The sequence below is a fragment of the Marmota marmota genome, unplaced genomic scaffold (genome assembly GCF_001458135.2).
Source record: "Marmota marmota marmota unplaced genomic scaffold, marMar, whole genome shotgun sequence".
In the NCBI taxonomy this organism is placed as follows: Eukaryota; Metazoa; Chordata; class Mammalia; order Rodentia; family Sciuridae; genus Marmota; species Marmota marmota.
The window spans coordinates 10,586,961-10,610,136 of record NW_026000119.1 but is presented as its reverse complement, the minus strand read 5'-3'; the positions used below and the strand labels follow the sequence as shown (position 1 = coordinate 10,610,136).

At 35.7% G+C, this 23,176-nt stretch overlaps 1 protein-coding gene across 6 annotated transcripts in view; it reads left to right on the top strand.

Moving 5' to 3' along the window:
• Mthfd2l (methylenetetrahydrofolate dehydrogenase (NADP+ dependent) 2 like) overlaps window positions 1-23,176 on the top strand; it is a 111,386-nt gene that overhangs the window by 76,824 nt on the left and 11,386 nt on the right. For all 6 annotated transcript variants that reach the window (XM_048784846.1, XM_048784844.1, XM_015499138.2 and 3 more), the window contains one exon: window positions 12,829-12,954. In XM_048784846.1, the coding sequence (XP_048640803.1) occupies window positions 12,829-12,954 (126 nt within the window). The remainder of the gene's footprint in view (window positions 1-12,828; window positions 12,955-23,176) is intronic.

Genomic DNA, 23,176 nt, shown 5'->3' with positions numbered 1-23,176 from the left:
TTTATGAGAACCAGAATTTCCCACATTTTACACTCAACAACTGATCCCACTACAAATATATGCTCCCACTATAAATATATGCTTCACTACAAATATATTACCTTGAAGTTTTGATAGTAACTACTACTTCTAATGTTGGGATCTCAAAAATACAAGCATGTCCCAAGACCATCTACTCATCTGATTCCATTCAACTTCCCCTGTACTTGAGCTCCTCACTGGGTGCCAACTGCCATAACCCATGCAGCATCAGCAAAGGATTCTCAGGTAGGGCAACTGGAGATGGAGAAAAACACAGAGACAACGAAAATACACAGATATTATCAAGTAAAGCTGGGGCCAGTTGGGACACTGCATTCTGATTAAGGAAAAGTGACCCAGAACTAGCTCCACAATTTTATTATATAGGGTCCCACAATCAGGATGTTAAACTATAGGGGCATTGTAAATTGTTTAAGGTTTGTGAGTTGCCAGAGGCTTCTTTGTGCACTAAAAACTTACAGAACTAGAAACATTTTTTTTTGTAGCTATCCTACTGTTACAGTGCTAAGAATATTCTGCTGCACCCAGGAAACCCATTGTCCTGGGGTATCTGATAACTGTTAGTATCAGAGCTGAGAATCAAGGCTGATAATAGCCTCCCCTTTGGCAAGAAATATTTCCCAGGATTGGCTTTTGCTGATGCTGAAGGATCAGCCAGTGACTGGGGCTCATCTGCTCTTCCCACTTGTCTTTCTTGTCTTTATCACTTATATGTGTCAATGAGCACATAATGCTGTAGCTGCAGCTGAAAAACTTCAAGGAGGTGGAAGGAAGGTCTAAGACTAAATGTGAAGGGACTAACAAGGATAATAAAAATAGTATGTTTCTTGATTCAAACTAAAAATCTTCTCAGCAAAGGAAACAATCAATAATATGAAGAGGGAGCCCACAGAATGAGAGAACATCTTTACTACATGCACATCAGATAGAGCACTAATCTCCAGGATATAGATAGAGAACTCAAAAAACTTAACACCAAAATAAATAAATAAATAACCCAATCAGTAAATGGGCTAAAGAAATGAACAGACACTTCTCAGCAGAAGATATACAATAGATCAACAAATATACGAAAAAATATTCAACTTCTCTAGTAATTAGAGAAATGCAAATCAAAACCACTCTAAGATTTCATCTCAGTCCTGTCAGAGTGTTGATTATCGAGAATACGATCAATAATAAATGTTAGTGAGGATGTGGGAAAAAGGTCCATTCATATATTGCTGGTGGGACCACAAATTGGTGCAACCTCTCTGGAAAGCAGTATGGAGATTCCTTAGGAAACTTGGAATAGAACCACCATTCGACCCAGATATCCTACTCCTCAGTCTATACCCAAAGGACTTAAAGTCAGCATACTATAGTGATGAAGCCACACCAATATTCATGCAGCTCAATTCATAATAGCTAAACTGTGGAACCAACCTAGATGTCCTTCAATGGATGAATGGATAAAGAAACTGTAGTGCATATGCACATGGAATATTACTCAGCATTAAAAGAGAACAAAATTATTGAATTTGCAGGTAAATGGATGGAGTTGGAGAATATCATAATATTGAAGGAAGCCAATCCCCAAAAACCAAAAGCCAAATGTTCTCTCTGATAAGTCAATGCTAATCCTTATTGGGGGAGTGGCATGGGAAGAATGGAGGAACTTGATTGGGCAAAGTGGAGGAAGGGGAGGGGAGGGACATGGGGGCAGGAAAGATAATGGACATTATTACTCTAGGTACATGTATGACTGCTCATATGGTGCTACTCTACATCATGTTCAACGAGAGAAACAAAAAGTTGTGTTCCATTTGTGTACAATGAATCAAAATGCATTCTTCTATCATGTATAATTAGAACAAATATAAAGATAGTATGTTTCTTATATATTAGAATTTTTAATTGTAAAAATTGTATGTATTATCTAGACTATCTAAATTACTTGTATATAATATCAAGCCCTATTTGTATGTATTACTTAGATGTGTAGGAGCTACATGTTTTTTTGTTTGTTTGTATAGTGCTGGGGTTTGAACCCAGAGCCTTGTGCATGAAAAGCAAGCACCTTACCAACTGAGCCATATATATCCCCAGCCCTAAGAGCTATAGCTTTAAGATAGAAAGATTGAACTCATTGGTTTTCAAATTGGGCTCTGAGAAGCCTAAGGGCTTTTGTCTGGTTGCAGGGCTCCCCTAAAATCACCTTCTCTGTTCAACTAGTGCATTTCTCCTTATTTTTGTAATTTTATATTCTAAGCTTGGCAAAATTTATTTTAATGAAACAGTTAAAAAATGTTTAAGACCCATCCCACTCTACTTTGGTATTCTGTGATTAAGATGGCAGTTGATAATATAGACATTGATCTATCTACCCCACTGGCCTCTGAGCTATTCCCATAACCCAAATGCACCAGTGTGTCTTTGTAGGGAGTGAAAGGAGAAAAGGGATGTATTTGACACCTCAGATCCATTGACTTTAGAGAAAAAAAAAAACAGGTCCAAGGAAGAAGCTGATGAAATTATTCAAGAATAATCCTATGAATTTCTAAGTATGAAGAGATTCTATATTCCCAACTGATCTAATATATCATAGATCAGGACCCTGCTGGTCCTCTCCTCTGTAAGAAACATAGTACTGTTCTGATATCTCAAGAGGTAGAATCTTTGGGAGCATCCACATGCTATCCTTAGCATGCAGATTAATCTCTTAACAGGTATGACAACCATACAGGTAGGTATCAGATAGGAAGCGAAAAAGCCAAGTAAAAATTTTTTTTAAAATGACAGTGTATGCAGTGTGGACACTACCACTGACTCTGGTTTGTAAACACTTCTTGAGAATTCCTAGAGATAATTGGAAGACTACTGGGAGAAGATGCTTGCCCTATTTGTGTGGGCTCTATTTAGCTAGGATGCATTTAAACATTATATGATTGTCTCCAAAGCAAATAATGCTGAATAAAGTTTTTTTCTAATCTAGAAAGAAACTTACACATTCATATAAATTCCATTGCAATTACTCTTATTATTTAAGTAGTAGGATAACTTCCAGCTGAAGGAGTGATCCTCCTGAATAAGCACTTCCATGGTGTTGCATTTATATCTGAGCTAGAGCTCTGGTCTTGTTCCCAGCCTCACCTCTGACTCATCATTGTGAAACTAAGAAATCATTTAGCGCTCAGCACCTCAAAATCTCTTCTGTGAATGAGGATAATGGGTAAACCTTCTCTTGCTTCACTGAATTGTTGTGAAGTTTAATTAGGTAATGTTTGCACAGGCCTTTGAACTCTACTAATTAAAGTGATGTGTAAATATGGTGGTAAATGTAAATATCCTTTTATCAGGATGCCTTCACTGAGCTATTTCATAAAGACTTAAAGATGACTATGATAGGAGGATCTATAGGGAAGGGACTAAATTTTTTTTTATTCATGTGAACTGAATTCTGAAATTGTCAAATTAACATAAAAATATCCATTTGGGGCTCTAATTGGTGAGAACAAGAATAGAGCCTCACACTTACTCAAGAGGTAATTGTTACACCTTTTAATATAAAGGAAATTTAATTCCTATATTAGGTAGTAGCTAGCAATGAGCAGTGAAATGCATGGAAAGGTCACAAGTATTCTTTAAATTACTTTAGGGTCTTTTTAAACTATCCTCAGAGTGGACAAGAAATCAAATGGTGGTAGTTAATTAATTTATAGAAAATAAACAGAAGCAAAGGAACCATGGGAAAATGTTTCAAAAGAAAAGGAGAAATGGGACTAACTCTTGACAGGGTCCATTTATGTTGAGGTGAAGCTAGGATTTATGACTATTGGTGTCTTCATTTGTCTGGGAAGGAAGATTGCTTCAGTAGTGCAGGTGCAGTAAGGAAATTTCTGACCAGCTATTTACCCCACTACCCACATAACATGGGATTGACTTGTAGATGAAGCCTGCCTAAATAGGATGGCCACACAGTTCCAGAGAGGACCAACTAAAGTGAAAAACTCCATCATCCAGCGTGAAGGAGGAGTTGAACCCTTGATTGGCAAAGAGTACAGAAGTGTTCCCAGTTCTCCTGGTAAACATCAAACAGTAATAAATTTGGAGACAGTCTCTTTTGTTGGTCTCTGTTCAGAGACAACACATTCATATGCTTCTCTCTCTCTCTCTCTCTCTCTCTCTCTGGCTTTCTGCTTAAGCCTTACTTTGATTTTACTTTACTTTCACTTATAATAAAGTTCCCTTGCATGGTTTTTGTGTCTGACTTTAAATTTTATTTCATTGGAACACAAAAATGGAGATTTGGAGTTTCAGCTGTTTGCTTTCCTGTGACACCTATAATGCAGACTAGTGCCCTGTATGCTTTAGGTATTGCTATCATTTCTTATTTATTTATTTATTTATGTGGAGCAGAGGATTGAACCCAGGGCCTTGCATGGGCTAGGCAAGCGCGCTACCACTGAGCCACAACCCCAGCATCTATTGCTATCATTTTGAAATGTTACTTTGCTCAGTATATTTTGCTAAGACAACCATGGTAAATTATTTTACATTTTTCATATAAGGAATCATAAAGTAACAGATTTGTATGGCCTATTGTGAAAACAAGTGGTGTGATTCCTTGAAGTAGTGCTTTCATTAATCTATTTGTAGAGATTAATCCAGATCAGAAAAATCTTCAGTAAATATTACTGAGTTTTCTGGCGAGACTGTTTCACCTTAATATGGTTATCCAAATTATTTTTGAAACTTTGCATTAACAATAGATCTTTCCTTCTGTAAACAAAATTCATATATGGACTAATTAGCTTGGGGTTAAAACACAACAAACTTATGTGTATAAATCTGCTTTCAGCTTTCATGTATAATTATATTTGTAAGGTAGATTTTTTTAGTGATAATATTATAAGCATGCAACAATTCAATTTCATATGTTATGCAGTGACCCAGAATTTGGAGTTGGTTATATTTTGTTGGAAACTCATACAACTGATAAAAGTTCTGAAAACTATTAAATATCAATGTAGGTGTTTACAACATCAAATATTTTTATAAAATATAATAGCAAATTTATTATATTTTAATGTTACTCATTGCCTGTGTACTATAGAAATATATCTGTTGATAGACCAATAACAAAAAAGTATTTTGAACTATTAGAAATTTCAAATTTAGGTCAGGTGTGGTGGTGGTGCCTCCTGTAATCCCTACAGCTCAGGAGGCTGAGACAGAAGGATCAAATCAAGGCACAAGGCAACTCAGTGAGACCTGTCTCTAAATAAAATACAAAATAGGGCTGGGGATGTGGCTCAGTGGTCGAGTTCCCTTGAGTTCAATCCATGGTACCAAAAAAAAAAGAAAGAAAGAAAGAAAGAAACTTCAGAGTCTGAATCATATCTTCTGAAATAAATGTTCTACCTCAAATTTTTATCAGTATGATAATAGAATTACAGGGAAATTTCAGATTATTCAGATCCAGACTGGGGATGTATAAAAAGTGTGGTGGCCCACACCTGTAATCCCAGCAGCTCAGGAAGCTGAGACAGGAGAATTGCAAGTTCCAGGCAATGTAGTAAGGCCCTAAGCAACTTCGCAAGATTCTGTCTCAAAATTAAACAAGTGAAAAGGACTAAGATATGGATCAGTAAAGCATCCCTGGATTCAATTCTGAGTACCAGAAAAAAAAAATTTTTAAGTATGAGGGTGCCTCAGTAAACTGCTAAGACATAAGGGCCACAGGTATAGTGTTGATATTTCTAGAAGGCAGTTGTATATTGGTTATTTTGATCTAAAAAGAAAACAAAGTACACATTGTAAAATGTATTGTAAAATTTATAGCCTCAGGAAGCACAGAGATAAAACAGAATTTGAGTTTGCCACTGCAAGGAAGCAGGGAATGAATATTCTATGTATGGCTGTCTAGGGCCCTGAATGAATTTATATTTATCATATAAATTTAGGTAGAGGTATAAAGAGATCAGTCAGAATCTGTGGATAGGGTCAGCCCCAATAATTTGTCAACTCAGTCAACATCCTCAAAATCTTACTCACAAAAATTCTGGCACTTCTTTGGGTCATCAACTTAAGCTTCATCTAGACATTAATGTACAAGAAAATTTAAGTCAATGTCCAAGGTATCTGTGACTTTATTATGAATAGGGAGTCTCTACGCATATGGTACCTCTGTTCTGGGACAAGACATGCGGAATGTCTGCAGATTTAGAGACACTGCCCTTGCATAGTTTGTTTACTCTAGGGAGATGTTGAATAAGAATAGCAGACTTTTAGGCTAATAAAGTAGTGCCCATATCAATCAAAAGGTTGTCTTTTAACTTTGTGAGAAATTCCTCCTGGTGAATTTAAGGGCAAAATGAGAAACTGAACATTTGATTTCTCTTCACAGCATTTTGATTTTCACAGCCTTCAGTTTTAAGTGTTTTCCCCAAATATTTTTCTGTTTATAATATCTAGAAATGTCTTTTTAAAGTGCCTCTCCCTTTGTGTTCAATGATGGGGAATATCTAATTGTTTTATGTGTAATTCAGAGAATTTATTCTAAGTCTTCTTATGTTTTTGTGCTAAGGCTCTTTCAAATATTCAACAGAGTTATAATGGATGTTCATTCTAATTTCGTGTGTGTGTGTGTGTGTGTGAAATAACCCTTCTACCTCTAGCTTAAAATCATTCACTAAAAGTGAGTAGAAAGCTGGGCCTTCATCTGCATTGAGATTTACTTGTGAATGTTATCAAAAGATTAGCCTGTACCTGATTTCACTAATGGATCAATGCTTTCTTTCCTTACAGAACTGAATTAGAATCTACTCTATGTTTACAGGAATTATTTTAGAGATAGCTTCCAAAAGATGTCCAATATCTACAGTTTCTAAATCCCTCTGTTTTCTTATAAAATTTGAATCTTTGAATTCTGTGTTTCCTTGCAATTATTTTGCACCTGAACATATGGATTAATAGATGGAGATTTGGGAGCCACTGTGGTTTGGATGTGGTTTCAATGTTTTCCAAAAGCCCATGTGTTAAAAGCTTGATCTCCAGAGTAGCAGTATTGGGAAGTGACAACACTTTCAAGAGGCAGGGACTAATGAGAGGGTCTTAGATCACTGGGGGCATGCTTTCTAAAAGGATTAAGCTACTTCTCTTATAACCCATTGGTAGTTCTGAAGAATAAGAGTTTATAAAAGAAGAAATCCTTTTTCTTCTCACTCTGTCTGGTTTTCTGTTTGAGATGTGATATTTGTTTCCCTATACACTTCTGCCATGATGTGATGCCATCTGCTGTTAGGTCCTCACTAAAGGCCAAATGGGGCTTGCCTGCTTTTGGACTTTGAACTTTCCAGACTTAGAGCTAAACAAACCTCCTTTCCTTTATAAGTATTCTATCTTAACATATATCATTGTAGTATATAGTAGATATATTGTAGTATATAGTAGATATATTGTAGTATATAGTAGATATATATAGTAGATATAACACAAAAGCCTGTATTATTATGTCCCTAAAACTATTCCTTATTCCTTTGAAAATTTTATGGCAGGTAGGTTTTGGAAAAATGTTAATAAAGAATTTTAGCTCAAAATAAGACTATGTCTTACAATCAACAATGAGGGGCTTTACTTTATGAGGTTATTGCTCTTGAGAGACTTCTGTTTAGCAAGAGGTAATAGGAATAAGTCAGAAGGAGATGGAGAAACAGAGTTGAAGAGAAATTGCAGGATAAAGACCATTAGATTTGTGTTGAGATTTGAAGGAATATAAAAGGGAGTTTAAGTTCTCACTTTTTTTTCTTTTTTCTTTTTTTTACCTTAACCAAGGACTCTGTTAGGAGAATAGTTTTAGAATCTGAATACCTTTGGATACTTCTTCAAACAAATTTAAATGTGCAGACTGTTGGATGTCTGGAATTTTATCCCTTTCTGTTCTTAGGCTCCTCTCAAATGAACATTTTTTATTCTTGTCAAAATTTATTTAAAAATAGCTATTACAATTTTAAATTTTCTTTAGTGAAATTATGCCATTTTTAAAGATAGTAGGTATAAGAATTTGAGTTATGGTATAAACGGATGTAAGAAACAAAAGTACATATCAGAAGGGAAGTGGTCTTGGGTTTAGACCGAGGCCAATACTGCAGAACTAGGAATGGTCAATTGAAAGTGCTGCTTGTTACCTCTTGCCTCAGTTCCCCACAGCTTAATGGTGAGGCATTTACAGCTACAAACTTGACTACTCTGCAGTTTTCCATAGACAGTAAGGTATGGGGAGATATAACAGACAAAACGAGAAAGAGAAGAACTCTAAGCATTTTGCTAAATGAAAGCAAAATTTACCGAATAATTTTTGAAGTTTACTAGAGATTTTTGAACTTCTCAGTCCTCAGTGTTAGTTTGAGAAATGGATTTATCCTATCAACCTGTCACTTACACCTGTCAACCTGTCACTCTCCTGTCAACTTCCATTTTATAAAGATACAACAAAAAATGACAGAGGCAGAGCTAAATAGTGTTGTTAGTTAGGAAACTGATTTCCACCAAGAATAAAATATTTTTCAAATCTAATCAGATAATCAAAAAATTCAAAAAATATAAAACATAATAAACTTCCATTAAAAGAAATTGGAGTTCAAGCTCAACACAAGACTTAACTCATCATCACAGTCAGACTAACTGCTCCCTTTGCCCCCAGGAGGCTTGAGAGGCTAGAGATGCTCATAGTTTCTAAGTTGAGGTTTTGTTTTGGATCATGGTCAAGAAAAATTCTTGAGTAGATGTTTGTAAATCCCCAAAGTTGTTAGATTCTGGCTCTTTCTAAATGTCACCCAACAATCCACTGCTAGACAAATTTGATACAGCATGGAAGACAACTCCCTCAATAGACATGGTAGCAAGGGTATGCTAGGTCAGCTCCTATTAGCCTACAAAGGTTAATTCTGAGCATCTCTTCCCTCTTTCATGATCAGCCATGTCACATAAATTGAAGATAGGCATGGTAGGACTATTTATATCACAGACATCATCCAGTTGTACAAATCATGGGTCCCCAACCCCACCCCTTAGAGAGCCAGTTTATTTTAGCAGCATATTGGCACATGAAGGCAAAGTTGGGATATTTTTGATATGTTGGAGTTTATTTTAAGGCAAGTTGTTTTAAAGTGGAGACTCGATTATAACTGAGTTATGATCATAATATAAAAGTTTTGGGTGGTGAGCACAATAGCAGAGAGTTTTGAAGCAAAGGTTTCAAAGTCTTAGAGAATAAAGAGCCAATGAATGATTTCTTCCAACTAGGCTTCACCTTCTATAGTTTCCATAGCCTTTCAATAGTTCATTCAATTTTGATTCTATCAGTGGATTCACCCATTGTTGAGGTCAGAGCCCTCTTGTTCCAATCACTTCTCCCAAGTGCCACCTCTGAAGGCTGCTACATTGGGAACCAAGCTTTCAACATATGAGCCTTCAGTTTATATTCCAGGTCCAAACTATAAGAAGCCCCCTACTTCCTGAAATTTTCATTATCTTCTAATAACACCATAAGCTGGCAACAAAGACATCAGCATGTGGCTTTTGAGGAACATTTATGATGCAAACCATAACACTAATGTTATTTCTCTCCTGTCTTAAGTAAAGTGATAAGATCTGAAGACTACAAAGGTTCAGCAATAAATTAGTTGGAAAGAGGGAAAACAACTTTAAAAAAATGTTGGAAAGGGGCTGGGGTTGTGGCTCAGTGGTAGAGTGCTCGCCTGGCACATGTGAGGCACTGGGTTCAGCAGAATACAACAGACACTAGTATGGCAATATGTAAAACAGTGGATGTGTAACCGATGTGATTCTGCAATCTGTATACAGGGTAAAAATGGGAGTTCATAATCTACTTGAATCAAATGTGTGAAATATGATATGTCGAGAACTATGTAATGTTTTGAACAACCAACAATAAAAATTTTTTAAAAATGAAATAAAGATATTGTGTCCACCTACAACTAAAAAATAAATATTAAAAAAAATGTTGTAAAAGACAAAGGAGAATGTTTAAATCTTAGAATTGGAAGTCACCACTCTTGTGAAGGTTTATAAATATGGCAGAACTTTAGAGGAGATCAAGCTGTTGCAGGAAACCAACACTAAAGGACAGCTGTGAGGAATAAAAGGATTATTAATATTTCTACCATTTTTATGAGTTTGGTGAGACAGAACACATACAATAAATCAAGCAAAGCAGATTTATTTCTCACAGAAAGATAGCAAGAATAAACAGAAGCCTAGGATCCATGGCAAGCTAGTCTCCCAAGACTCAGGAAAACTGCTCTGGGAAGATGGAACCTCTTCTGTGCATGTTCCACATTGACATGGCTGTAGGACCTTCAAAGCATTCCACTGTGATTCTTGATTGCTGAGCCTCAAGAATCACAGGACATCCTGTTCTCAGAGAGATGAGGATGTAGCCTGGGTTATCCCAAACATTCCCTACTTATCTCAAGATGTCCCATACTTGGCTCATTCTGAGAATTACAAGTGGGAAGAGATAGAACTAGGTTGGCCAGGGTCATATGGGGAACTATCCCCCATAACTAAACTTCCCAATTCAATTCCTCTTTTACCCTATGCTGAATACTTCTATTGAGGAATAAGGATAGTAAAAGTTCCTCTTTGTGGCATATTTTATTATATTTCTTAAGATCTTTATATTGGGTTAATTCTTCTGTGTTCCTTTGTTTTCCTTCCTTCTTTTGTTCTTCTCTTTGAAACCATACAGAGTAAATCTATCCCTTATTCAGTTTAACATATTGAAGACTCTACCATAATTATTGTTATATTGTTTTATGGGTTTTCCCCCCTGGAAATAAAAAGCTGGAGTTTATTCAAATACACCTCTATTTTAGAGGCATTCAGTATGCAATATTTTTGGTCTGTGACTGTTTCTTGCCCTCTGTGAACTGTACATTAAGGGTCACTACAAAGTAGGGAGCTTAGATATTACGAACACTATAAATCAACACACTGCTTCCTTCATTAAGAAAGTCTTGCTATGAGAAAATATAGATGGATTGATTAAACAGTGTGTTTAGGAATACTTTTTCCCCTTATAGTTTAAGCTTTTTATATTGCTGCAGACTAATAATAAACAGTTGAACTAAATAATTGAACAATTGAAATGAACTATGGACTTACTCTAATCATTTTGCTCTAAAATAGCCTCTGGAATATAACCAGCTTTTCCAGAAAGAGTCTTCTAAAAAAGTAGTAGAAAATATTATACCCTTGTATCTGGACCCAATTTGTCTTACTTTTTAATGAATTTCCCGATCAAGTATATCACCTGATAAGAATTATACATTTATTTACCTTGAAATTCTTCTTGCTGTTTATAATCCATTGTTTCAAAGTGACAACCTCCTGTTCAATTTTATATCATTTGCAAATGTGAGATATTCAACTATTAATGTGTTAAAAAAAAGACAAAACAAAACCCCCCAAATTTAGCCAACCACTTTTTAAAAAATAATTCTATATGAGTCTGTGGTTCAACTGGTCAGTTATGCTAGCCTTGGTTCATTCTGATGACCTTTCTGGGATTATTTAGGCATCTGCCATCAGCTAGTGGTTGTCTAGGGACTCATAAGTCTAGGTACCCCCAGCTGAAATGACTCATCTCTGCTCCACAGGACTTGTAACCTCTAGTAGACTAGCTTAAGCTTGTTCTCATGGCCACAACAGGATGCAAAGAAAGATAGGAAGCACATGAAATCTCTGTAAGGATCAGCCCCACCCTTGGCATAGAGTAGAGCAAAGCAAAGTAGAAAATAACTCTGGAGGAAGACAAAGATAAAATAGCCATCATAATATCAGTGTCTACTTCCAAATTCTTTATAAAATTTTGAAAATGGCACTGATAAATATTTCTCTTAAAAGACCTCAATGAACCTCTATAGATATAGATGCACTGAAAGATCCCAAGGTAGATCTAGCTGAGCTCAGTCAACTCACAGAACCATGAAAAATGATGATAATTGGTGTTTTAATCCACTAAGTTTGAAGATGACTTAGTAAGCATTTATTTTTTTAAAATTTAAACCTTAGGTATTATTAACTATACTGTTGTACTTGAAATAAAATTTGAAAATAGTTATAGGAAACATGATGATATAAGATCTGTATAGTTCTACCTTTTCAATGAGAATGAAGCTATACTGAATAGAGCTTACTATACTTTACATCTTTCAGAGTAATATACATAATGAATCAAAGAAACCGAGAAAAAAAAAAGGGATAGCGTTTCATGTTTGGGTTTGATAAGATGCCACTAAATAAATGGCACTTTACCATAACCCTAGTGAATATTTTTATTATCCTCATTTTCCCTTTTCTCACTCTCTTCTTTTCTCTGTCCCCAATTTCTGAGTAGTTTTCATCCCATTTCACTCCATATCAGTAGGAGCCTGTTTCAAGTCCATAATCTTCTGATGATATTTATATTACATGAAATACAAAAGGATGCTGTTCAAACAGATATCCATATGGAGAATTCAGGTAAGCAATCCTTAGGGTGAGAGAGTAGTTCTTGGCAGAATTTCATCCACAAAAGACTCCATCTGCTACTATAATCATCTTTGTTCTTTGTTCTTCTGCCTGATCAGAAATGGCCAGAATGCAGTTGGCATCTTACAAATGGTATATTTTGTATATTTTTTAAACTCTATGATGAAAGAAACATTAGTACAATCCTTTGTTATACTCAAGGATAAAGTGTGAGTATTAGAGTGTTTCACAACTCCATTTTATTTTCAGGTATTCCAAAGCTGATTACATCTGATATGGTTAAAGAAGGTGCTGCTGTAATTGATGTCGGTATCAACTATGTCCATGATCCGGTAACAGGAAAGACAAAATTAGTTGGAGATGTGGACTTTGAAGGTAAGAAATCAAATATCTTTTGCTAAATGAAAAAAAATTCTGTTTTGCATGCTTTGAAGATAGAAAGAAAAATTTTCAGTTTTGTATGGACATCATTAAGTTATTAATCATCAACAACTCTTTCCTTTGAGGGAAGAATTTAATCATACTTGTATCATCTTCCCTCTTTCCCTCCCTTTCTCCTATCCTTCCTTTTATTTTTCTTCCTCCCTTTCTTCTAATTGTACCACTAATCTTTGGTTTTAAGATCAAATTTCTTGTTGTGCAGTTTTAATGAAAGAATTCAGCTGACCTTTCACAGACATTTGCATTATTTTTATTTTTTGGAGTAGTGTTATTTTTTGCTACATTTAGCCATCTGTGTTTTCTACTCAGCCATTCATTCTTAGAGTAAGAAGAGATCTTAGGTTGTGTTTGGCAATCTAGACCATAGTTCAGATCTACATAGTTGTCTAGAAAATTGAAGTTGTTGTTTTTTCATTTTTGCCTTACAGAGGATAAACAAGAGGATTTAGGCTAAAATTTCTGTGGCCAATGAAAGATTTAAGACAGTCAACATGTAGTTGTAAAATAGAATAATTCTAACCAAATGAACGTTCTTTCTACTGATGAGAAAACTGAGCCCCAAGAGATATATGTTTCATGATGCCAGACCCCTAAACCAGTTTTACTTCCAATATCTTTGTCAGAATCTAACCTATATGTAGGTTTTCATAATAGCCTATAAGTCTTAGATGTGTACAAAGGTATGAATATGGTAAAGTGAGTGAGAACATTTCATATTAGAAGTATTTTATGTAAAAGACTGATCATTCTGACCCCAAAAAGCAGGACTACATGAAGATTTTATTTATTTATTTATTTTGCACTGGGATTGAACCCAGGATCACTTAACCATTGTGCCCCAGCAGACCCTACCCCCATTTATATTTTATTTAGAGGCAGGGTTTTGCTGAGTTGTTTAGGGCCTCACTAAGTTGCTGAGGCTAAGTTTGAGTTTGCAATACTCCTGCCTCAGACTCCCAAACTTCTGTGATTACAGGCAAGCACCACCACCTGGCTAGATGAAGATTTTATTAGTTACAGGAATGTGCTTACAGATAAACTCAATCAATAATATGATATTTAAAATTCAGATATTTTATTTTTAAAACTATACTTTAAAATTAAAATGATATCTCAGTAACCTCAAGAGCAAGAAGGCTCCTCAACAGCCTGAAGCCAGGCACAGAGGCAGAGTCAGAGCAAGTGGGTACTTTACTTATTCTGCCATCAAAACCCTCAGCCTCCTGCACAAGTCCTGGGTGGCCTATGGTGACACCACCTTCTGGTCAGCAGAACCTGCAACTTACCGCATGAACAGGGTTGCACTGATCGATGGGGCTTTTAAAGTCCGTCCTTAACTCATCAAAGGCAATGATCTGGAACAGAACAGAGAACCAAGATGTTAGCACACAGGGAAGTCGATGCACCACCCCAAAAGCTTCCTGGAGTTGTGTTTCCACATAACACCGAAGGCAGGAAGTGGGCCCAGGCAACCAACTCAAGACTGGCCAGGAGTTGGTCACTGTTGAAGCTGGGAATGTGCACATGAGGGTGATTATCTTCTTTCATCTACTGTATATGTTTAAAATATTCCCAAATAACTTTTTTTAAAAAAAAATAAAAAATAAAATTAAAATGTTCAATATCCCTAGCAATCAGGGATATGTAAATCCAATCTATACTGAGATTGTATCTCACTCCAGTTAGAATGACAATCATCGAGAATACAAATAGTGATAAATGTTGGTGAGGATGTGGGAGAAAGGTATACTCGTACATTGTTGATGGGACTGCCAATTAGTATAACCACTTTGAAAAACATAATTTCAGATTTTAAATTTTTACTTGGAACCTGGTCTTTAGCTGATAGTTTACACAATTCCTAGCATGGTGTTGAATAAAATTTTAAAATGTAGACAGTAAGGAGGGTCCTAGGGTATTGGCCTCATATATGAGATTCTAAGATGTAACAGGGACTAGGTCCAGGTAAACACTTTGAACTTGGTGGTAAAGAAAAACTTAATGAGACATACATACAATACCTGCAGCTCTTGTGCCCTAGGAGTTTCCTAACTCACTCTCATACTTTTTACGGAATGGTGAATAAGAGCAAAGCATAGATGGACCTTATCAAAGAATACAATGCTGCCCTTGTAGGTTATAATTCATAGGGTCCCCAACATGGATGGAATTCTAGTCTAGCAGGATGAGTGTGTGTGTGTGTGTGTGTGTGTGTGTGTTGTGTGTGTGTGTGTTGCATGTACATGCTGAAATTATTAGGATATAACCTTATTTATTTATTTCATCTTTCAAGTTCAGTGATTCCAATCAGATATCAATAATTTATTTGAATTTCTCAACTCACATGAGTAAAGATACATTATATTTTAAAACCTGGCATGTTATTTTCTGCGGTGTCATTCTGTTTCTTGATAACATTATAGTTACTATGTGTTTATTGCAAAATCACCACATACCAGATGGCACGGACAGCATAGATAACCAGATCAAAAAAAAAAAAGCTGGGATGTTTGCAATTCACAACCTTGACTATGCCTGTGGGACAAGCTTAGCTAGCAGTTCTTCATCATATTTTATAAGACTCTCTTTCTCATAGGGTATTTCATTGGTCTCAGATGATTTTCATGCTTTCTTGTATTTAACCAAGAATAGTATTTTGTTCATGAAGGTTTGCTGAAAACATTATAAAATAAGTATTTTGGGGTGGGTGTGTATGTTCAGTGGTCAGACAGATATGCACTTAAGGCTGCATACTGCTCAACTTGGTATCTGTTAAATCAAATTGTAGTTCTCTGTACCTAAGTATTTAATAAAATTTCAAAAAGAAAATGGTAAAGAGAAATAATAATATAAAATGAACAGAAAAAAAACATTGGACTAGATAACCAAAGAGGTTATTTTAGACATGCACTGCTGTCTGATATCTTTGCAATCTCTCTGACCATCAGTATTTCAGTGTTACGGTAGCCTTCCCTTATCCAAGGTTCTGTTTTCCTGGCATACTCAACCAGAAAACTGTAATTGTATCATCTCATATTATCACAAGAAGAAGGCTGAGTATAGTACATAAAATATTTTGAGACACAGAGGGGGACCACATTTATGTAACTATTATTAAGGTCTAATTTATAGTTGTTCTATATTCTTATTATTGTTATTAATATGCCTTAATTATACATAAAACTTGAATATATGTGATATGTATAGGAAGAAACATGATATGTAGAGTTGGGTACTATCTTCAGTTTCAGACATACAGAAACTGAACATATCCCCCATAGATATGGGAGACTCATATATTAACAATGGGTTCCTTTAGCTTTAATGTTTACTACATCCTGGACATTCAACAAGGCACTACCAGATGATCATGTAAAAACACAGAAACTCTTAGGCCAGAATTTTCCAATCCTGTCATAAAAAACACCTATATGATTGCTAGTAGTTTTTGTTGCTGCCCTGTTGGCTCATGGAACCAGAGCTCTAAGGAAGATCAGGACTTGGTAAAGAAGGCCTTGCCAGTGAGGCTGTGACTCAGCCACCCATATGAGCAGGCAAGTGATAGGTTTTGACATGTTGTTCTTTAGGTTGTTCACAGGACTTAACCTGAGGTGAGGGATGATCCCCAGCTAAAAGGGAGGGGCTTTAACTTGGGTCATGCCACAAAACTCATAGGTAGCATTTGGCTGCAAATTGCCACAGGGAAAGTGTGCCTGCTTTGTGAGTATCGATGAAAGTTTCACTATAACTACTGCCAAGATAAAGCGGATGTAGGTAAAATCAAATGTTGAAATAAATTATCCTTGCAGAAATGTCTGGCTCATTAATAAAGGAAACCAAGCAACCCATTTAAAATAGATTATACTTATGGGAATGATTTATTGACATAAATAAACAAATTGGTTGTGACAAAAAGAATGAATGGTGCCCCAGAGGAAGTGGTGCTGGCATAAAACTTCACCCTAAATGAAATTTCAGAGATATTTCATGACATTGAAAGGGCAAAGGATAAAAATGCTGGAAGTTTATGCAAACTGAGGAAGCAATCTGAGAATTTTCCAAGATAGAGAAAAAATTGCTTTCTCCAAATAGTAAGTTATATGACCAGAAGAAGGCATTCACCAAGCTATTCTTGACAGGAGTTTTCAAAGAAATAAAACACTTATACTCAATGTTTCTAATGTTTTAAGTTATGGGACCCTAAATAAACATTAGTTTTCCTATTATTTTCAATTCCAAATATATCTGTAAACTATGGTAAGAGACTTTTAAATGTTTTGACAAAAGTTTTTAAAGATCATTGAACAAATATAATTTTCCCTATTGATTATTAATATTTATTTGCAGTGTTTTAAAAATCATTTTTATGATCTTACACTACTGTGAAAACTGAGTACTGCTATATTTATCCCTGTATAATAAAATATCATGAAATTAGTGATCAGTAGTTCAAATTCATATACAATGCCATAATCACCACTATGACATGATTATCCAATTTTGTTTGGCAATATTTCTCACTATTATTCTTGAAGTACTATCCATGCAGGTGATTCAGTGTTGTTTATCAGTTTTCTAGAGACTCAATGCTTCTACTTTGCCTCCCTATAGATCTAACATGGGCCGGTTGTGCAATGTCAAACCTCTCCAGGTGCTTTGAGAAATAAATAGGGCCTCAAATTAGTACTATTTTGTTTTGTATTGATTCCCCCTTACAAATCTCAAAATGATTCATCACTGCTTTCAGCCTCTGATAAATACTTAACTTCAATTACCTGAACAGATCTACCCCACCAACTTAAGACATTAAAAGAAGAAACAGGGGTTGGGGTTGTGGCTCAGTGGTAGTGTACTTGCCTAGCATTTGTGAAGCACTGGGTTCAATCCTCAGCACCACATAAAAATAAATAAATAAAATAAAGATAGTGTGTCTATCTAGAACTAAAAAAGAAAGAAAGAAGAAACAGTATTTAAAAGCATCAGTGACTAAATTATTTCTATGTCTAAAAGTTCTTTTTCATTATCAATCTTGTAATGAATAATCTCTTTGGAAAATTTGGATTTGATATATATTATTAATTTTTAACACTAGGACCTTCTTTTAATCATTTTCTATTGTAGCTTTGAAGTAAACTATGTATTTCTGACAAAGAAAACTTCATTCTCAATCAGGAGAATTATGAAGGAAGCAAGAGAGTATGTGATGTGAGTGGCAAACAGTTTCTGAATAACAAGCTGGAAGGCAGTCTCTAGTGCTAGTCTCAGACGCTTATAGTTACTTTGTTTTTATAACCGCAATTCACCAAATGGATTTGGTCAGCTGCACAGTCTAATTAATGACTTCCCGTGCTGTTAATTCAGTTGCCCTTGCTCACGCTGGTGAACTCTTGGGCCTCATCTATACCTTATACCTAACACCCAGATGTTTTTATAGCCTTTTGAAGCTTTAATAGCTTTGCTTCAGTTTTATGGTGCATTCCACAGGGATTGAGGTGGAATGAAAAGAACTGGAATGTCTGCTCCTTATTACCTGTCACCCCTCCTCCCTGTCTTCCAGTCTGGACCACACCTCTCTACTGGTCTAAACCAAAACGGGGGAAAATAACACAGGGTAGAACTTGTGAAAAGGAAACAAAAAGATAGAAGGGAGGAATAATGTGTGACATCTTTCTCAAAATCAAAATAGGTGAGGTTAATGTCTAGAGTGAATTTTCCCTCTACACTGTTTTAAAGTTATAGGGTAGTAAATAGAAATTTTAAAGATTAGTCTAAAGGTACCTTATACTGTTGATGAAACTGATTTAAACTGTAAAAATAATAGCTATATTTTATGGAAAAGAATGTCCACCCCTCTAACACAGCCAATATTATTTTTACAGTTTTTTTAACTCTGTTGTTTCCAGATGTTTTATATAAACATATTTTATATAGCTTGAGGAATATATAACTTACGCAGTTACGCACTTTCAATGCTAAGGCTCTAATGCATAGTTGTGTTCAGTGAATTTATCATGATTTACTCCACCCTTTCTTATTACATACTTAGGTGGTTTTCATTTTTTTGCTCTAAGTTTTATGCATGAATACAGGTTAAGCTGCTATAACAAAGGGACACCAAAATATATTAACTCAAGATAATTTAGCCCTCTCCCATCAATGTTGGAAGTTAGACAGGTAGTCAAGGGAGTGGGGCAGTTAGGTTCATTCAGGAATACTATTTTGATCATCTTAATGTTTGTAGTAGTTTGCTGGAGCTGCCAAAGCAAAATATGACTGATGGCATGGCTTAAACATCAAAAATCTATTTCTCATAAACCTTGAGACTAAAAGTCCAAGATTGAAGGGTCGTTAGGGTTATTTCTTCTGTGTTCTCTCACCTCAGCATGTAGATTGTCATCTTTTCCCTGTGTTTTCATACAGTCTTACCTCCGTACATGTTCAGATTCAGATTTCCTCTGTTTCTAATGACATCATCATATTGGATTAGACCTTATTATAATGACCTCATTTAACCTTTTTGCCTCTTTCAGTATCTTTTCTCAAAATACAGTCACATTCTAAGGTACTGGGTGTTAGGACTTTGCTTATGAATTTTGAGAAGACACAATTTAGTTCATAACACTGTTCTGCTTGAGTATTGTCCTCCATACAGTTGAGGTTGAAAGGCCTTTTCGTGAACATTCTCTCCCATGGGAAGGTCAAAGAGAGTGCAGGGCAAGTAGCTCCACCTTTAAGAAAATTGAACTAGAAAGTTTCATGCATCACTTCTGCTAATGTTCTGTGGACCTGACCTGTGGTCATGTATGGGAATGAAAGGGATGTAGAATCCATGTTGTCTGGATTGGATACAATACTTGGGTGAATGATAACCCACCCTACACATACGAACATGAAAGCTAATCTCTTACTTGAAGGAAAAAAGAAAGAGATATCATTATCCAACATCCATGCATCAGTTGATCTATGTATTCTGAATTAATTCAGTTGTGAAAACCTTAGGAGACAATCTTATATTGCTGGCTTGCTTTTGGTTTCAAAGCATGTACTATTTAAAATGTCTTCTTGCAGAGTTGGTGGATGCCTAGTGTCAGTTCTCATTCTTACAGTATTAATTCTGAACTTTCTGTAGGTCAATATTATATAGCTCTGCAATAAAATTTGTGCAAATAGTACAGCCTTGCCTCAATGTCTTCAGTTATAACTAAACTCACTTTATTAGTAAATAATTGATAGAGATTGGTTACTTTTGTCCACTTTATGCCATTTTGAAGAGTGTATCAAGTTTCTTAATGGCTTTCATTTTTCATATTTCTGTTGTTAATGGACAATTTCAATCTCTTGATTATTACTGATGTTTTTAGTGTGACTCTTCCAGTTCTTCAATTTAGATTCATTCATTTAGTTTTCATTCACAAGCATGTTGGAGCATCTACTATGTGTTAGGCATTGTTATAGGCCCTTGAGTTACAAGAATGACTTAAAGAAACAAAGTTGTTACCTATAAGTAGCTTACATTTGGGCTAGAGGAGACAGATAATAAACAAATGCATACATATACATATGATGCATAATGCAGTGTTTAGTATTACAAAAACAAAACAAGACAAGGGAGCCAGAGAATAATGAGGTAAAGTTGCTTAGAAAGGGTGGTTAGGCAAGGCTCATAGCTAACCTTAACAAAATAGGGGAGAGAACCATGTGGATATATGAGGAACAAACATTCGAAACAAACAGAGTAGCAAATGCAAAGACCTTGGGAATGTTCCAGCCAAACATAGCAGCTGTGAGGAGAGGCATGCTTGGTGGTTTTGATGAGCAGCAAGGGGGCTGCTATAATTAAATGTAGTAAATAAAAGGGGAAAAGGTAGGGAAAAGCCAGAAACAGCAGAAGAAGTTGCTGGAGCTGCCAAATGTAGGACCTTATAGATCATGGAAAGGAATTTGGATTTTACACTAAGTGCAAGGATAGCCATTAGAGGATTTGGGACTAAGAAATGATGTTGGACTTGTTTTTAAGAGTATCACTCTGAATGGTGCCTATGCTTTTTGGAGGGTGTAAACAGGGGTACCTGTTAAGAGGCTATTGTAATTATCCAAGTAAGAAATGATGGGGTGTGGACCAGGATGGTAATGGGTAAAGATGTTAAGAGATAGTTAGATGGTAGATATAATTTAAAAGGAGAGTTGGAATGATTAGTTAAATGATTAAATATGAGGAAAAAAGAAGATTTAAGTATGACTCTAAAGGTTTTGGAATAAGCAAGAATGGAGGTGCCAGTTCTACAGTCCTCTGGGGATGAATCTTAAAGGTCAATTTCACTGAAGTATGCTATGCATATTTAGGGTAGAGAATAGGTAAAGGGAAGAAGGGGCTCTTTCCAGGTAGAGAGAGCAGCAAATAAAGACAAATGGAAGAATTTTAAGAGGACTTAACATACTCTAAATTGTAGGCCAAATGTATGATGTTGCAAACAACTGTGAATGTGCCCCAAATAGTTGGAGTTTTACCTTGCATTTTTAAAAGAATATCCACTGGGCAAGAGATCTCTCCCCAAATGGGATATATAAAATGTGGGACACCATCTTGTCAGAATTATTCCTCAAAGTTTCAAACCAATAGTCAACATGTTGACAAAACAGGGTCTAGAATTATATAGAAGCCCAATATCATTCATATAAAACAAAAACTCTAGGAGGGTTTTTAAAGATGTTTTTCATTTGTTCTCTCTCCTTTGAGTGGCCTATATTTGAAACCTCAGAGTTATTTTTCACTCCCTGCTCTACTTATATCATGTCCAACCTTTCAGAAAAGACTATGTTCAGGCTGACTTGGGTTTGAATCCTGGCCCTGCTGCTTAAAACAATTATGATCTTAGGTAAATCACTTCACCTGTCTGAGACTTGATTTTATCATCTGAAAAACAGATAATAATACCTATCGTATAAAGTTGTTGTGAAGATTAAATGAAATAATCACCATACATGGGCTAATTAAAGTATGTGAATTGCTGAGCATAATGGCTGGCAGAAATCAGTGCATGTTTGTGTGAACATTATTCCCCCTTTCTGTTCCCCATTCCCACTACACTAATCCAGGAGTCTAGAACTTCATTTGCCACGATGCTCCTCATAACTTTCTATTCTCAGCTCTCTTATGGTTCAGTTTGTTTTTTACCCAATTCTCATCTGAATCAGCTTGAAAGAAATATGCTTATTCCTATCTTCCTCAGACTCCTAGAGCAGGTTTCATCTGTCTTCATCACTTTGTTCTTATATCACCTTGTGCTTTTACTTGGTTGTTCTCACCTAAATTGTGTACCTCCACAGTGTAAACTTCTGTCTTGCATTTCATTCTTCGTTTCATCCTATACCAGGTCTTAGCCTTCTTAGTCATACTACTGGCTATTTGTATCACCATCTTCTGTACTTATAAACCTATAGGGTCACTCTAAGTATTTCCCTAAATTTACCTAAATGGGACACAGCTCCCACTTAATGTAGCAGAAAATATAATATTAATCTACAACAACCTGCACAAGTTCCTGGGTTCAACCCCTAGCACCCCCTCCCCTGAAAAAAGTAAATAGTCTACAACAATCTACAATTATTAATGAATGACATATCTGTTGATTCATTTACTGACTTACTCAGCTAATTGAGTGAGTGCTGCTTCACTTATATAGCTTTACTGGGTATATAGCCATGTATATTATAGACAAAGTCCCTAGAATTTATATTTTCCAGTTTATATCAAAGTTAGTTTCCTTTAAAAGTGGTTTTAGTACTGCTTTGATCCATGTATGTGTCCTACCACATGGGAAAGTAAGAGCATATTACCAATTCAAAGGAAACAAGACTGTTTTTGAACTATACCACTTTTACTGAACTATTTATCTGTGATACTATAAAGAACCAAGTTAAAGTGACTCCCCAACCTCACAATTTTCATTGTTAATATTTTATCAACTTTTGGTGTTCGATAACTATAAAGTAGCCCTTAAAGTCCAGCTTTAGTGTAAGGGAGGACCTATTACTCTAATCCAGAGGTGATCTATCTCAATCATTTGGGACAGGTTGATGGAAAGTGCAAAACCTCTCTGCCAGGACTATGTTTCTAACACACAGGTAGGTCATTTTATAAAACAAGTAGAACCAC